At 48.6% G+C, this 16,224-nt stretch overlaps 1 protein-coding gene; it reads right to left on the reverse strand.

Annotated features, from left to right (window-relative positions):
* Positions 1 to 12,939: 12,939 nt before the first annotated feature.
* Positions 12,940 to 15,729, reverse strand: GSTUM_00002301001 (uncharacterized protein). XM_002836048.2 has 7 exons: positions 15,396 to 15,729; positions 15,193 to 15,335; positions 14,797 to 15,118; positions 14,618 to 14,734; positions 14,279 to 14,559; positions 14,050 to 14,189; positions 12,940 to 14,002 (listed from the first exon to the last, which is right to left on the reverse strand). The coding sequence occupies exons 1-7, from the start codon at positions 15,508 to 15,510 to the stop codon at positions 13,564 to 13,566; spliced, it is 1,557 nt and encodes a 518-aa protein (XP_002836094.1). The 5' UTR covers positions 15,511 to 15,729; the 3' UTR covers positions 12,940 to 13,563.
* Between the last annotated feature and the right edge of the window lie 495 nt (positions 15,730 to 16,224).

Consider the following 16,224-nt stretch of genomic DNA (forward strand, 5'->3'; position numbering starts at 1 on the left):
GGATTGCTGCCCTACAGTATGCTCGCAGAATGCATGGAAAAGTAGTAGTTGAAGAACGTTGTCAACGCTATGGCACTTGTGGGAATCTGGAGGGGGCATAATGCAAGAACCTGTACTTTTGGCATGAATAATCTGTTTCCTAATTCTTTTTCTATTTTTTCTATTTTCTATTTTTCTTTTTTTCCCCTATTTCTATTGGTAAAGTTTTTATTAATTTAATCATGAATTGTATCTGGTGAAAATATCTTTGATTGATTTATTTTTCTATTTTTATTGATTAGGAGGCTAGTGTGGTGGTTTTAAAAAATTGTGGTATCCGAGATAAAAGTGCTATGTTTCTCTCAGGTTTCATGGTATATGAAAGGTTTTCCCATTTACCAAAGTCTTTAATTTCGATTGCTCTGCGCCACACCGTAGACCAAACTCGCGGAGGGGGGTATGTCGGGAACATTGTTACGCAGGGAAAATATACTACAGTACTCGGTACACACTCGAGGACCCAGAGTGACGTCGGATGTTAATACTTGTTCCTACATACCCTGTGTATGTCTTATCCCGGCATACCGCCTAAACCGATATACCCCCCCCCCTCCACGAGTTTAAACCTCGCCAAACAGCCCCTTGGGTCGAGGCTGTTTCTAGGCTTCCCCCGACACCATTCGCCATAACGGTTCTTACCCGCCTATACTCGAGTACTCGTAGTTTTGGTTGGTTGGTAAATTTCATGGAAGTTTTTTCCATTGCTACCGGGATGTGTGTCCTTCTGTTTTTCGTGGGTGAAAATCCCTGGCGATACTCGAGCACAGTAGATGATTTGTGCAATTATGCTAGGGTGTAGAGTGTTGCCGTTGCACGAGTACTCGAGTACATGCATGTTATTGTGCTGCTCGTGTATGACACCTCTACCAAGAGGAGCAGTCGGTTGGAGAATGCAGGGTTCGTAGCTTGTTACCTGCCGGAAGAAACCGTCGTGGTCTTGGCAGGATAGGAAAGATAAAACATCCCGGATCGTGGATATTCTCCCGTAATCTCCTCGTCGTGCACGCCCAACGCTTATATAAGTTTTTTCGCCGGCGAATTGGAAAAATGTGCACCAGGGTAATGACCAGATTTTTTGATACCTTGTGACGGACTCCTGAACTCACCGGGCGCTGGGATGCTCATTACTGGGAGTAGACATACCGTATCCGGGGCAACACCAGCAGGGTGTCCATAAGGCGAAGCAGGGGAGATATCACAGGATGTTTTCGTTAGGGGCTGGATAGGAAGGCAGTTCTCGAAGCGATGGACTGTCGTTTTGGAAGAATTCCAGAAGGTATTTCGGAATCATGCTGAAACATCCGCGATCCTAGCGGTAGAACGCCTCGAACTCCAGTACTGTACTGTACAAGTACTCGAGTACAACCGCAGCAACTCTTAACCATTCTGCCCTGTAATGTGCCGCTAATACATTCTGGAGTAGTCGGCTCATGCATTCAGCGGTGAAGAAACATTAGAGGGTCTTGCGCACAGAGACGGTTCTAGGTGGTGCTGACATAAGTTAATGACAATGCTTGGCAACCTGTTTCCCGATCCCACCTGGCCGAGGTGTATGCCGGTGAACCCGGACCTGGGGCTGAGGGCCCTTAACACCCACCCACTTCCACAATAAATTTATACCATCATCGCGGTATGATTTTGCAACCGTTCTCCTTAAGTGCAGTTCCAACATGCTTGAGAATATGAAATTATATGACCACTTGAAGGGACTGAGTTCAAGAGGCATGACGTTTTTCGGAGGTTCGATGGGATTTTGATGTGAGTGACAACCTCTCATAGCACTATTGATATATACCCCACCTAGATTAGACTGCACAAACTCTTCAAGGTAAAAGACTTGCGCCCACGAAGTGCATTGATTCAAGAGTGTACTGGGTTCAGAATCATACTTAATCCATAGCATCATGCTAATTCCTGTTGCCCCGACAATCGTTCCTAGCTTGGGTGCGCGACTTCAACTCTCCCGCACGGGTAGAGGGTAAGCAATGGGGACAATTATAACCGGAGATCCAGCGTCCAATCCTGCTGTATCTCGGGTATTTTTATATTTTTTAAGCTTAAGGATATCTTCGCGATGGCAGGAATTGAACTCGGAATCTTTGAGAGACATCCTTTTTTCATATAACTCCCCACACTGGCGAATTGGTGCATTACAAAATGCAACGGACTCCCCACGAGTTCTAAGTGCTTTGCATCATACGGCACATAATGTGATTCTAACGGGGGACCCCTCGGTGCGCCCTGCGGGCGTCTTGGGCTGGGTCGCTCTCCGGGTGGCAGAGGGATGATCGGTCTAGTGAGAGATATTGAATAGACACGCCTAGCCACCGGTGGTTGCACCAGGGTTAAGGGTAAGCTTGACGAAGAGTACTCGAGTAGGTCACTTCCGCCCCATAGATCAATATATTAAGAACTTGCGCGTCGTATGAGTAGCAGAGGTTCCCCTATTTGTTGCATGCATCGGGTATTGGCTGTCGTGAACAAGGCTATCCTCAATCGCCTCGCTACTCCCCTGCCGCTTGCAGGTTACGATATTTTTTCCGATTGGGAGAATTCCAAAGGGTCTTCTTGAGGGGAGGTTTCCCGGTTTTGGGATGTTTTCTGTCATGGTTAGGAGAAATTGTTGGGTTTACCGTAGTATGGTAACTCGCAATCCCCGGAGCGATCTCCGTTAACCCAGGGTGTTGTTTCCAGAGGAGCCGTAAGCTTCCATACTCGGGTTGACTGGAAGTGATGAGTTGAATGCGATGCGACGACCCTACCTGCAAGCCATCCACTGCGTCGGGTGGGGGGACATTGTCATGCCGTACTCGTTCTCGCAGCACCTCGCAGTAGGGGCATTCAGCCTCGAGTCGAGAAAACGCTTTTCGAGCGGGTCTGCCGGGTTTGTATGCAAAAAAGGTGTTACACACGCCGAAGTTCTTCAACTCGAAAAACTTGCATAGATACTCGGGCACTTTTCAACCTCGGGCAGAATGCCTCTGATAAGGAAGGTAAGGAAAATAGGTGGCAGCTTTCTGATATACTGCAAGCTGGAGGGGGGGGGGGCAAATGGAAGCGATGTACTCGTACAAGGTGAGCAGGGTTATTGTACAAGGGTTAGGTATTCAGTCGCGGTGCTCGTAAAATTCCCTGGAATCAACCATCTCCGCCTGACGAAGCGCTAGCTTGGGAAGGAATAGCGGTTACTAAAGGCGGTATCGCGGGATCTGTCAAATCTCGTTAAATGGTGCGAGGCTGTGCTTGGTCTCACAGCCTATACTCGAGTACTAGTACGAGTACTGTCAAGGAGATTGGGGGTGACCGGGGATGGTGGATTTCACAAGATTTTACGGTGCCCGAATATAATACATGTACGAGTACTCGTACTGTATAGTGATAGAGATAAGGTAGGGCCCGCGGAGATGGGACAGGACACGAAAGTTAGACAACGCGCGGAGGTCCGAAGCACGGAAGTCCGACCAAGGATGTACTGTACGAGTACTGTACTCTTACGTGTAAGTACGGCAAACCCTCAAGTCAGACGATACACACCAAAGTCAGAGAAACCATGGAATCCGGACATTGCTTTTTCAATACTAAGGGGGGGGAGATTGTCAATGAAGAGGTATACAGTCTCTCGGGTTTGCTTTTGTAATTATTGAAACTCTCGTGGGAAGGTTAGAGCTTGAAGTGATTGGAAAATCTATGGCTAGCAAGATCTAGGAGGACAAGATTTAGTATGGTCTTGTACGCAGGAGAGGAACGGACTAAATTCTGGTTTCTGCCATCCAGGATGGAGTTTATTGTTTGATGCCCAGTTTTATATGAGAGACTCATAGGAAAGAGGAATAATTAGCGAAAATCTCTGGATGAAAGAAAAGATGGAAAAGGAGGTTCATAAGAAAACAATTCCAGAAAAGGATTACTACTATGCCATATTATTATGATTATACAAATATTTAATTTCTATAATATAACAGTTGTTGCATCGACTGGTCAGAATATCTGTCCCCCTACTTTATAAGACGTTAGCGGTGTGCGACTGTGGCTTCCTGGTATTAGAAGACTCGGCCACTATTGCATACTGTACAGTACCACCAAAATCCTAGTGCTCCTGCCAATTTTTTTTGCAAGTAAGCAGCAGGAGCCGTGTTCACAGACGTCAGAAAAATTGAGAGTTGGGGGGGGGGAAGATGCCGAGTCCGGGGGTTGATTATCCCTCCCGACTAGGCAGTCCCGCCGGGATAGTTCGGTTTTGTGCAGGGCTGGTGGGGCCGGTACCGGGTTCAAGTCAATCTGTGCAGAGAAGGATACGCAATCGATTTGGACCGAGTACGGGTGTGGCGCCGTTGGAAGGTGGAATCTTCTGCTGATCCCGCCATATCTCTCTGGAGACGAGACAATGTCTTCCGCCTTTCCTGGGTGTATCCCATACTTCACATAACTACCCGCCCTGCCGCACTTTGGTTTCGGTGATGCCAGATAAGTTCATCCTTAAGTTCCCAAATTATATCATACAAAGTCTCACATTATTCCTACTGTACACAAGGAGACATTCCCGAGACCCCCCGATATATCTACGCTCAAGCCGTCTATTATCCGTGGAATTGCGGATTTGCGCTGTTGCTGGACTGAGCCGTCATGCGCCCTACCGAAGATTTTTCTCTCAAACCAGTACCATCACAGTTTGATAAATGCGATCACTCAGAGGGCCCACCGCATGGCAATGACATACCGCGTGGAGAGAGATTGGCAATAATTATAGCTGCCCTCACTTTATTTGTCGCAATGATACCTCTATTACGATGCGCACAATTTCGTCGTTGGGTGTCCTCGTCCCCAATTTCATCCTTCGCCAAGGTATTCCAATTCCTCCTTGTCCTCCTTGGAGTTACTTTACATACGCTTTTATAGTATTAAAATCCAGCACAGAAAGCTTTTGGCATTACCCCCCCAAACCCTACGTCTGTGACTACTACTACTGCCGAGGAGGAGGAGGAGGAGTCGAGGACCTCCTCGGATGCTGGGATCCCTGTGCCTCGCTCTGTCCTCATTTACGATAGCTATTCCAACTCTGACTTCGTTGGCACCCTTTCTATTGCCTTCCCTTACGGCCGTAATGGCATCACCGGAGGAGATAGTAGAGCACCGCAAATGGGAGAATCACCGGGGACGAGAATACCGGAGCCAGCCATCATTTGGCGATTTTTCTAAGAAGAGGCATTTGGTCCGGTTGGAGAACACTGAGTACTTTGATCTTGTGTGAGTAGTGGTCCGCTCGACACCTTCTTTACCCTTGTTAGCGAACGTAAGTTGCATGATATCTTCATTCACTTCAACATTGCTGATATTTATTGTTGAAGGGGTTGAGTAAAATTTTGCAGCGACTGGCTGTCGGAAAAATGGTAAGGCGTTACGAGTAGTGGGTTGTTGTTTTCAATGTTACGACGTTGAGATAGTACTTTGGTGAAACAAGTTACAAAATACTTGCGCTAAGGCCTTTATTTCCTTTCCTTAATCTCCTCTTGGTTAGCTATGGACACGATCAGATCATGCTTGGGATTCGTCCGAGCAGGACCCTCCTGATCTGATCGATTTGCTCGATCATATCCGAGTGTGCGCGATCATGATCGATCACTCCATCTTCATGTCTCAGTCTTGGTGATCATGTGATAACGTCCATGATATAGAAACACCGTCTATCACACTCGGCAGCTCATTCTCGACAGAGACTCTCTACTGTTAATTTTTTGACACACTTCGCTTCGAAATTCAATTTTATAAAAACGAGCAAAATTATTTGAATCTAATACATTTTGACATGCGGGAGCGACTCGACTGGAGCAAAGCCGGTTAGGATCGAATAGACTCGAGCATAATTGGCTATACCGTCAATGGTGGATAACGATGGAAGATCGGTCGCGCAGCTGTGGACTGTAGAATAAGAGGATTTGCTTGGAACTTGGGGGGCGTGTGAATGAATGAGAGAGGTATGGTAAACAAGTTCGTTCTCTTCGTTAATACTCGCTTCACTAAACCAAACTAACGGTAAAGACAGACGTATAAATAAAACATGGCCAGTGCATCAGGGGCCCTTCCACAGATACCCCCATTCCTCAGCACACTCCCATGATAACAAAGGAAAGACATGTCTGGAGAATATCCTCCGAAAATCCCGATGGCTCCAAATTAATCTACCAGACTCCCAAACAATCCACCAGACTCCCACGACCCCCAGCATCAACTCCAATCGCTAAACATCCATCTTCGACATATCCTTGATTATGATTGGGAAGTGGCCGTGTTCGAGGGCTCGGTCAGGCTCTACCAATTTGCTCGACTATTGGATTATAAAGGTTCTCTCGATTATGCCCGTGCCCATCATTGCTCTTGGAACTTATGTAGGCCTAGAACTTCTTCATTCTCGTTATCCCCTTACTTTATTTTTGGAGGGATCAATACAATTTATATGCCGTGGGTTGACAAGTTGTGGCCGGTGCACTCTGGAATTTTTCATATCTTGGTTGAGAATTTTTGGTTTGCTGGGATAAATTATCTGATGGGGGTTCTGTGGGATGAATTGGGGGGAAGAAAGTTTTGTATAGTATTGTGGTCAACGCCGGATATATTTGAAGGGTTGGAGTGTAGGGATAACGGGGGAAGGAATGTCTAAGATTGGTATTTTCAACCTCCATCCAATTATGCTTTGTAGGATCGCGCAAAAACATAACATTGTATGATACAACCCCGTCCGACGCGATGCCTGTAAAATCTAGAAAAACACCTATTTCTTCTGTTGTCCGAGGGGATCAACATTCGAACAAATTTAAACGGTGAACCCAAGCGGCTAGTACATTCGGCTTCGGGTACCCCAGACTGACCTAGCATTTTTTCGGGGACAGCCGGGCAGGACTGTGGGAAAGCGGCTTTTCAAAACCAAAGCCGGCCCCGGCCTGGGGCACCTGTACGACGGCCCGATGTTTCAAGTGATCACTTGTGGTTCATTACTAAGAAAGGTTTTATCATTCAACAGGACTAATTGTTCAGAACAATATCATTCGGGTAGTGCATATTCACCGGGAGTGGTTAACTAGGAAGTTATAGGAAGAATGGTATAGAGTGTCTTGAGGCAGAGCAGGGTCAAGTAAAGGTGGGGTATCGTGCGGTTGATGCGCAGATGACATAGATTTGTCTTGAGCGAAATACATAGTCTAGCTGAAGTGAATAGAGAATATATTAGGAGTTTCCACGAAGAGTTTTGAGTATAATAGAATGAGAGTGAATAACAATTGACTTGACTTCTTCTCATCCTCCACCTATTACGAAAGTGGACGATAACTATATACCACACAAAAGTCAACCTCGCAAATATCCACCACATCTGGGAGCACTATCCCTTCCAATCTGTAACACTCCAAAGCACTCTCTAACCCTTCCCCTTATCTCCTCAGATAAGTCCAAACTGCTCCTCGATACCTCTCCTTGCAGGTGTCTAAACTACTCCTCGTTTGAGGTTATCAGGAAGTCCTTGACAACCACCACCACACTACAACACTAGCACCAGGAGCGTGTTGCTCTTATTCTCATATTCCGAGTGATTCAAAATGGGAGGCCTGCAACCTGTTCATAGATATTCTTGGAATCATTGCCTGGGCATCTGGCAGATTTGACCTGGGTTGCGCCAAGAATTTCGCCCGGACTGACCTAGCTAGGCTTTTCAAAACCGTGGCCGGACTAGCAGGAAAGCCGCCCCGTGGTCAGGATCATGGCCCTGGCTGACCGCTTGGAATAACCGAATTTAAGCCTTCGGGCTCAGCATGAGTGTGAAGGGAACTCGCGGTAATAGCTGTGGATAACTTTGTCTCAATAAATGGGGATGGTGGGGGTAGATGATAACAGTGAGGTGGTATTTGGTTGTTGATCTTGTGTGGGATCGTACATATATTTTGTATGTATGCATTGCCATGGCGTCGCACCAATATTCCCCGCCCCTAGTTCGGCTTGTCAGAAGCGCGGTATGGTGATGATGACCAACGCATCTAATCAGACCTCTTCTCTCCTTCTACCGTATAATAACCAGTGCGGCATTGAGGGGGATACTCCTGAGTAGCTAGGGGGATGAAAGGAAGAATGAGGGAGAGGAAAGGTGGTGGAAAATACAAAGGGGAGTTTCCTGCTGGGTCCCCACATCGTCGGAGGATGGGTTTTCTGAAGGTGCAAGACTAGTCATGAAAGGGTAAATGGGTTTCCAACCCATTCGAGATACCCAGGAGCCCATGCCGGTACCACAGCACTGCACGCTAGATCAGCCACTGTTGCGGAATAGTCCTCACAAAAAATGGATTTGGATTTGTGGTATTCCGCAGTGGCCATAGAATACGGTAATTCGGAGGTTGGAAATCGGAGGTGCCTACAGTGCTTGGGGGGGTGAACGAGGCGAGCCTCCTTTCGTTGATTCCTATGTCATTAAGCGAGTCAAAGAGCCTGGTATGATGGGGTCGGTGTGCTGGGGGTAATCTAGAGGGTTCACCTGAGTTTTTTTGCATCTTGGAAAGAAGGAAAGAAAAGTGTCAAGATTGATACACTAACTCTGGATTGGCCTGTGAGCGTGGGGTATAAGTTAGAAGCCCCAATACCAGTGGGTAGAAAAATAAGGTTGATGAATTGCTGGGAGGCACAGGTGGGGGGGGGGACTTGGTGAATGGCCCAGACGACAAAGTGACAGTTAGTTGCGCAGTTGCGGGTGTTGTAGCTTGCATGTAGCAGGATCGGGCAAGTTCAAGGTGAGAGGAAATTATTAACCCCTGGCTCGCTAAGTATTGTCTTCCGGACGGGGTAATTGCTGACCGGCTTCTTGCTCCCTCCAGGCTGTAAGAGAACTCGGGCACCCTCAGATGCTTATTCCTACTTTACCCATATATCTCTCCCATCGTTACTGCTTCTGTGAAACCGACGACTGTTGAGGTCCCCATCAATGCCTGTGATTCAGACTAACTTTAAGCTTCCTGTCCTCAATGGGAGTATAAGTATTGCGAATCACCGTGTCACACCTGTTCAAGCGGTTAGGCGGTTACTGCTTGCCCTTCCCAGTTTGTATGCGAACCACTATCCCCCCTCCTGCGGGTTATAGCTGATACTTTATCTTGCGCCACATCCCGTGAGTAAATCTCCTCTTTCCTCTCCATTCTTCTCCCACTAACGCACTGCACGCCTCAAAATCGTTTAGGCAACATAAAAGTAAGTATTGTGATTTGGCTACTTCTAACCTCGTCAGAAGGGGATATCCGTTAGCCTTTCTTGTAGCACGTGAGTAGTTCCGGCTTTCTATCCCTACCCTCAGTGCAGATTATTATTAGCTGCTGAAGTAGGTTCGCATATCGGACACAATAGATCCGTCCGCCCTGCACCACCGGGACACGTCTTTCTTGTGCTAAAGGCTAATGCGTAGGGTGTCGTAGGGTGAACAGGGGATGGGACGAACCCACCTTTTTGGAGGTTGTGCTGCGTTGGGTGGTTACCAGTACTACTGTTGTGGAGGTATGGTGGGAAATTGGCAGGAAGCCAGTGCGCTTGAACAGTTCCATTAAAAGTGCATTTCCGCCCACAGGATGCAGCAGGAGAGTCGGTCTGTCGGTTGCATGGTCGTGTAAAGGGGGCGGATTGGCCTAGAAAACCTGTCCGATTATATTTTTGCTTGGTTGTTTTGGCTCCCGGGCCAGAGGTCGAGCAAGTTTTTCCACTTCCGTCCGCCTGTAATCTGCTGCAAAATCGTTAGATAGAAAGCGAGTCAGGCGCATGGTTTTTGGCCCCGATAAAAACCGGGAAACATTCCTCAGGGTTAGGTGCTATGAGGCTACTGTTTCCATGGAAAGCCGCAAACGCAAGTGTTGCTTGGGATCGAGGGGCATATTATCTCGCCCCGCCTTACTTTCAACGCGGATATGTGAACACTGTTATTCGGTTCGGCTGTTGGTCGTAGGAGACCAGAGGTAGGGTGAGTTGCGCGCGGGGGTGCGGGTTGGATGGTTGGTACTTGTAAGGTGGAAGAGTTCGACGATGCAGCAAGGATCTCGAGGGAACCGGTTCGTGCTCCGGAAGCGGGGGAAGTAGGTCTTGTTTTCATCTTTGCGGATGTGCCACCCATCTATGGAGTGGCCTCTTTAGCTCTTCTAGCAGTATAGGGAAATTCGCGTCTGAAGAGGTGGGATGGCCAAACTTGGCGGATAACCAACACTCAGTTGATGGGCTGGAACACCTCTTTAGTGCATTTGAGCTAATGTTTAGGGTACGCGCGCACGAAAGAGTAGGGGAAACCGCAACTGTTTTATACATTTTCCAAAGGATATCAAAATCTAGGTCAAAACCCTTCCCAAGAACAATGTAGTTCGAACATCCCCCCAGGAGTCATTGTACCTCGGGAGCTTAATTTTCAAGACATTGTATTGTAACTCCCGAGCCATTGCTCCTGCTGTCGTTAAGTCATTGTGTCTAATTTCTTTACCTCCTGATTGTTCTTGACCTCTGTATTGCTATTGTTCCGTGATGGGATTGTTCTTAGAATACGGGAGTATGAGATATATAAACAGGCCAGGGAATGTACTTCTCCCTCCCATCAATACCGACAGCGATTCCTTCTCTTTCAAGTCCTCGCTATATTCAGCTCTTCTCTTTCTCCAATATCTCTCTCTCAATACCAGCAATTACTGCGCCACTCATTACCACAAATACACCGCCGAGGCTACCACCTTACTACTATCGAGCACCTCCCTCGAGAAATCAAATCATTACTTCGCACCGACGTGATTAAATTCGGACAAAAAACAAATGAAGCCAGTTAGGAGCATCGTTACTACCACCGCCGCCCCGGAAGAGCTTAGTCCTCCAGTTGACGAAGGTATCATATGGGTTCCCAAGACATCTCATGGTAGGGTTGAAAAGCTAATGTTCGGGATAGGGGTTTGGTATATGTGTATCATTTGTTGAGGGACACGTATTGGGATTCGGGTTCGGGGTTGGGAAATAATATTCTACGGGGGGTTGCACGGGGGAGCTTATCATACGAGGGGGTGGTGGGGGGGGGGGGAAAGGGGGTGGGGATTTGGTTAGTGGAGATGTTTTTTTCATGGGCCTTAGTGGCTGGGTGTTGTATGATTTCTAGTGGTTTATTTTAGTTGGTTTTAATAATAATTTTTACACTGGCATAATACTGTGCTAACTGACGATGCTTCGTGCTCCAATTTCTTGTATGGTATGATATCATATGATATCCTCGCGAAAATCACCGGAATTATCGACCTCCAGCCACGGAATGTAGAAAAACCCTGAGGGAATTTAACTTGAACGCATATCCGCCTGTGAGATGAAATTCCCATCTTATCGACAGGGAGACAGAAATAGCAGGCATTAGATCCCCACGGACATGACGGACAAAGGAAGGCGCACCGGGAAATAAATTTCGCATTCCTGACTGCCTTTAGTGACCCTCGCGGCGCTGCCAGAAGTTCCAAGGGAAAGTTATGATATCATACGGTATCGTAACTTGGTGGTGCCAATGACAAGATTCGCGGGTTCGGAAGAATCCGAGGAGAGGGTTAGGGTTTATTAATGACCCGGTGAGTCTTGCGATGGGCTTCGGGGGGCATAGGTGTACTGTACTCTCGACGGGCATTGTATCAAAGCTGCCATTGTTGCATAGACAGAACCGCTCGTGTCCTGCAGCAATTCCAAGAGTTTTCAATTAAGGAAGTTTTCGGAATTTATGTTAAGTTCATCGCTGACCGGAATCATGAGTGAGTTGTTATCATAGCACCCTAGGGACCATCATACCTCAGCGGATTCCCAGGGAAAAAATTTTTGAACCCGGCGTAACAGCCAGTCCACCCCGCCCGCCGTGCCCATCATTCTGGCACCCTTCAACCCCTCCCGCACCAGGACAATTTATCCGCTTCCCTAGGAGTAGCTTAACAGACTCCCTTGCAATGTCATCAAATACACTACTCTATCTAAAACAGTTCTCTGTCGGAATCTACTACTACTGCCCATACTGCCCCCTGCTAGCGCATTCCGAGGTTTTCCAGATTGCAAGTTGCAAGTGTTCAACTCAACTCAACACTCTTGGGCTCCTACTTCTTGGCAAAAAAGATCGTTTGGCGGAGATCGAAGTCGACTCCGTACCCGAAGAGATTGAGCATCTGTGCATTCATTCTTCTCGCGGAGATTTGCGGGACCACTGCCATGTTCTGAGCAGCAAACTTGATTGCTTGGGTGGGTTCCCCCACCCACATCCCCGGAATCGGCTTGACCATAGGGGACCTTGGCGTGAGCATTGTAGTCGCGATGCTATCACTGAACTCGGTCCATGGGCTTGTCTCCATACAACTGGACATTCCTGTGAGGATACTCGCGCAGGGTGACTATGTCGTCTGGTTCCAGGTGGTCCTTTAGTCTTTGGGCCAGTGGGTTAGGGCGGGTTTTCCTGCTATCATAGCGCCAAATAGGCCTATGGCCCCCGAGCGCAGGGTGCACCCCTACCCGGACGTTTGTTCTATTAAGAAAACAGGCAGCATTTTCTACTCGCTGCGCATGTTTTTCTACTTTTCTTGTCTTCGGTATCGGGCACCGGTAAATGGTGTGCTCGCCCTCGGCGTCGCTCGAAACGTGCAGTACCAACACCGATTTGCGAAAGTCTATATATAATTGGATTTCCGAACCCTGCCTAGTCTGTACGTGGTAAGGGAGGAAGATCAATGGTAGCCGAAGCTTGATCCCTCCTGACCGATTCTACTGGCGGATTGTTAAGATGCCTGGAAAAGTCCGTTCTACTACTACCATTGCGGATCGTGGTGGGTCCACCCGGCGATAAACACACTTTCTGTAGTCTATAATCCATCCAGATCTTATTATAACCGATCAGAAGGTGCGGTCTGAGAATCTGATAACCAATCTAATCAAACCTTCTCTTTCCTTTGCTCTGGACCCCAACACCGGGAAACAACGAGGCATCCCTAGCAAGTGGATTGGAAGAGAGGGAGGACACGGTGCTAGGGGCGGTTCCGCGGGAGTCAGTGATGGAATCATGGGAAGTGCAGGAGAGGGCTTTGGACGTCGTTGAATTGAAGATCTCCGGTTGGTTGGGGAAGGAGCAAATCGCTTCCAGCTCGCTCAAGGTCTCGGGTGGTCTATGCTAGTCATACTGTGCCCTATCGCAGCGGTAGCCAGCCGGGACTCGGAGTGTTTGTCTTGGACGTCTATGACACGGAAGGCCATCCATAACTCGAGATGCCTATAGTTGAATGAGATGGGACCCTCCTGTGATTTTGATTCTTGATTTCTGTGAAGTTTTTTTTCTAAGGCCTTCGTTATAACTCCCCCCCCCCCCAATTTGTACTGAAATCTGCACCAAGCAAGGCCCGCAGTGCGTACTTTCTTTTTTTTTACTGGTATAATAACATTATTTCCATTCCCCACGCCACCAACGCCGGCAACCACAACCGGGACCTCCCACCCTACCCTGCGCTCTGAAAGTCTCCTTCCTTCCTCCACTCAATTGCCCACCCTATACCTCTCCACCTCTGCCATCTCCTCCACACTCATCTCCTCATTCCTCTTCCTCGCCAGCCTCTGCAAAACAAGCCTGGCAAGCTCCTCCTTCCTCCCCTTCCCGAATAGCCTATACTGGACTGCACTCGGGGGCCCAAAATAGGCGCTCCGGGCGGTCTTTATGCCTTGCCAAACCCCAAACGTGGAGAAGAACCGGCCAAGCGTGACGTGCACGCCTAGGTCCTGGGCGAGCAAGTCCATGTACGGGAAGAACTCGACCTCAAGCGTGTGGCGCGGGGACCTGACAAACACCTTCTTGAGATCGTTTTGATAGGCTGCTATGTCCTCACTCATCCGTTCGGGTGATGGAAGAGGGATCTCGTTTTTGAGGACAGAGATGGCCCATCTTGCTTGCATTTCCGCGACGGGCATTAATGCACCTCTGGGGTGCTGTTAGCTTGGTAGAGTAGGGTGGCGTGGGGGGCAAACAATGCTTGGCACAGCCCAATAAAATAGAGCCCCGGATGCCCCGGTGCCACAATTAACCTGTAGAGATTCGCCCAGTTTTCTTTTCCATCTTTGTCCTCGTCGGATTGTACGATTCCTTTTGGGAGGAAGGGGAAGTTCAACTGTTTACGTGATTATCAGCTACAACCTCTTCAGGTCTCTTCCCCACACCAAGGTCGCCCCCGCGGGAAATTAGGAAAGGTGGGCGTACGGTATATCCCGTTGCAGCAACAACCGCATCCAACGGCTCCACTATCTCCCCATTTGTAAGTTCAACTCCCTTCTTGGTAAACCTTTTTATAGACCCTCGATGTGCGGTTACCGTTCCCGTCCGCACTCGCTCGATCAGGTCGCTGCGGATGGTGGGGTGTGCACCCAGCAGGTTGTGTTCCGGCTTCAGCTCTTTCGGGATGGTCCCAAGCGTGTAGTTTAGAGCCCATTGCATCCCAGCGATTGCTACACTGCGGGGCACCATGTTGAGCATGAAGCGGCCTGGTAGGTATAATCAGCACGTGCTCCAGGGTGAGGGATGATAGGAGGAGGGGCTTACTTCCGAGGTACTCGTACGGCTCTCCGAGCAGGAAGCGCGGAAATACCCAGGTTCCGGAGCGAGTGATCAGGTGTGTAGATTTAGTGCAGCTACTTAGTTCCGCGCTAATATCGGCTCCTACCGCCATACCATGACTTTCTTTAGTTACCCACATCTCCGGCAGGGGGTCAACAACTCACCGGAATTCCCAACCCCGACGACCGCAACATTCTTCCCTTGAAATTTGACGGTATCCCGATAATAATGACTATGCACCAACTCCCCTTCAAACTTTTCCACGTCCTGCCAATCCGGCATGTTAGGCGTGGAATGGTGACCCGTGCATACGAATACCGCATCGTAGGTATCCACCGTTACCTCCCCACCACTCTCCACCTCGACGGTCCACTTCCCATCCCCAGCCGGATAGGCTCTCCGAACACGATGATTGAAGCGGATGTAAGGCTGCAATTTAAAAAACTCTGCATAGGATTCAAAATACTGCTGCACCTTTGAATTATGCTGTTTTCATCATCCCGCCGGGGTGGGGTTAGCATGTGACAGCCGATCCCATGAGGGGCGAGGGGGAGATATACGGTATACATAGCATACATATTCGGATCCATGGGAAAGTCGCTCATCATCATCGTCTCCCGGGAGGTGTTTATCACGACACTGCGGTACATTGAACTAGCGACTTCGCCGGTATGTGGGTCGGGGTCTGTGTAGTGCCACTGCCCTGTTTATCCATTCTCAAATCAATCCCGCCGTCTAACAAGGGGCAGGAGGGGAAGCACACCGCCAAAATGTCCCAAGGCCTCAAAGCACACGGGTTCAACTCCTTCCTCCAGGCACTGCTTTATGGATACGAGGCCGGAGATTCCTGCCCCGATAATTCCAACTCTTAGGACCATAGTGTGTCGTTGGCTCGTTGGGGATCGAGAGGGTGGAGGAGTGCGATAGGGGAATCGTTGTGGGCAAACAAAGCAGTTTGCTCTCGACCCTTGTACGTCGGTCGAATTTCACGGGATTTTAGCTGGAAAGCTTGGGGAACACTTGGCTGGGAGGGTATGGCTGGATTCTTTTGAATAGAAGGTAGTCTTGACCGTGGATCCGTCAATACAAACGAAGGGGGGAAGGGGAGGAAGGGAAGGAATGGAAGGGAAGGGAAGGAATGGAAGGGAAGGGGGGTTTATTATGTACCGCACGTCGCGCCCTAAACGGTTGCGGCTCGAAAGGTCAGTCTGGCCGACTTTAGCTACCGTATTAATCTTAACCGCATTTGGAACGATTGGCACGCTATCCTCCCCTCCCTCCCTCACCTGTTGCGCTGTGCTGGTGCGAGTGGACCATATGAGCACCGAGCCCTTGGCATAAAAAACCCTCCGGATACCATGGCCCGAGAAATTTACGATCGGCCATTCCAAGCTTTGCACGGAATGGCCTTGCTTTTGGCCCATGACGAAACTGGAAAGAAAGATTTGATGGGTTATTGTGGTTTTGGATTTTTTTCGGGACCGAAAACCTTTCTGTGTGTTAGGCCGCACTCAATCAAAGCGGGAACCCCGGGGAATTATCATACTAAAAAAATCTTTTCACCCAATCACTCAATTCATCTTAAGTAATTC

Source organism: Tuber melanosporum (genome assembly GCF_000151645.1).
Source record: "Tuber melanosporum whole genome shotgun sequence assembly, scaffold_127, strain Mel28".
Lineage (NCBI taxonomy): Eukaryota > Fungi > Ascomycota > Pezizomycetes > Pezizales > Tuberaceae > Tuber > Tuber melanosporum.

Bases quoted from the DNA above. Each gene is read 5' to 3' on its own strand.
- GSTUM_00002301001 (XM_002836048.2), bottom strand. From the start codon at position 15,510: ATGGTCCTAAGAGTTGGAATTATCGGGGCAGGAATCTCCGGCCTCGTA. The intron at 15,119-15,192 runs GTATATCTCCCC...TGATGAAAACAG, and splicing joins ATATGTATGCTATGTATACC to CATAATTCAAAGGTGCAGCA. The intron at 14,560-14,617 runs GTAAGCCCCTCC...TATACCTACCAG, and splicing joins GCCGTACGAGTACCTCGGAA to GCCGCTTCATGCTCAACATG.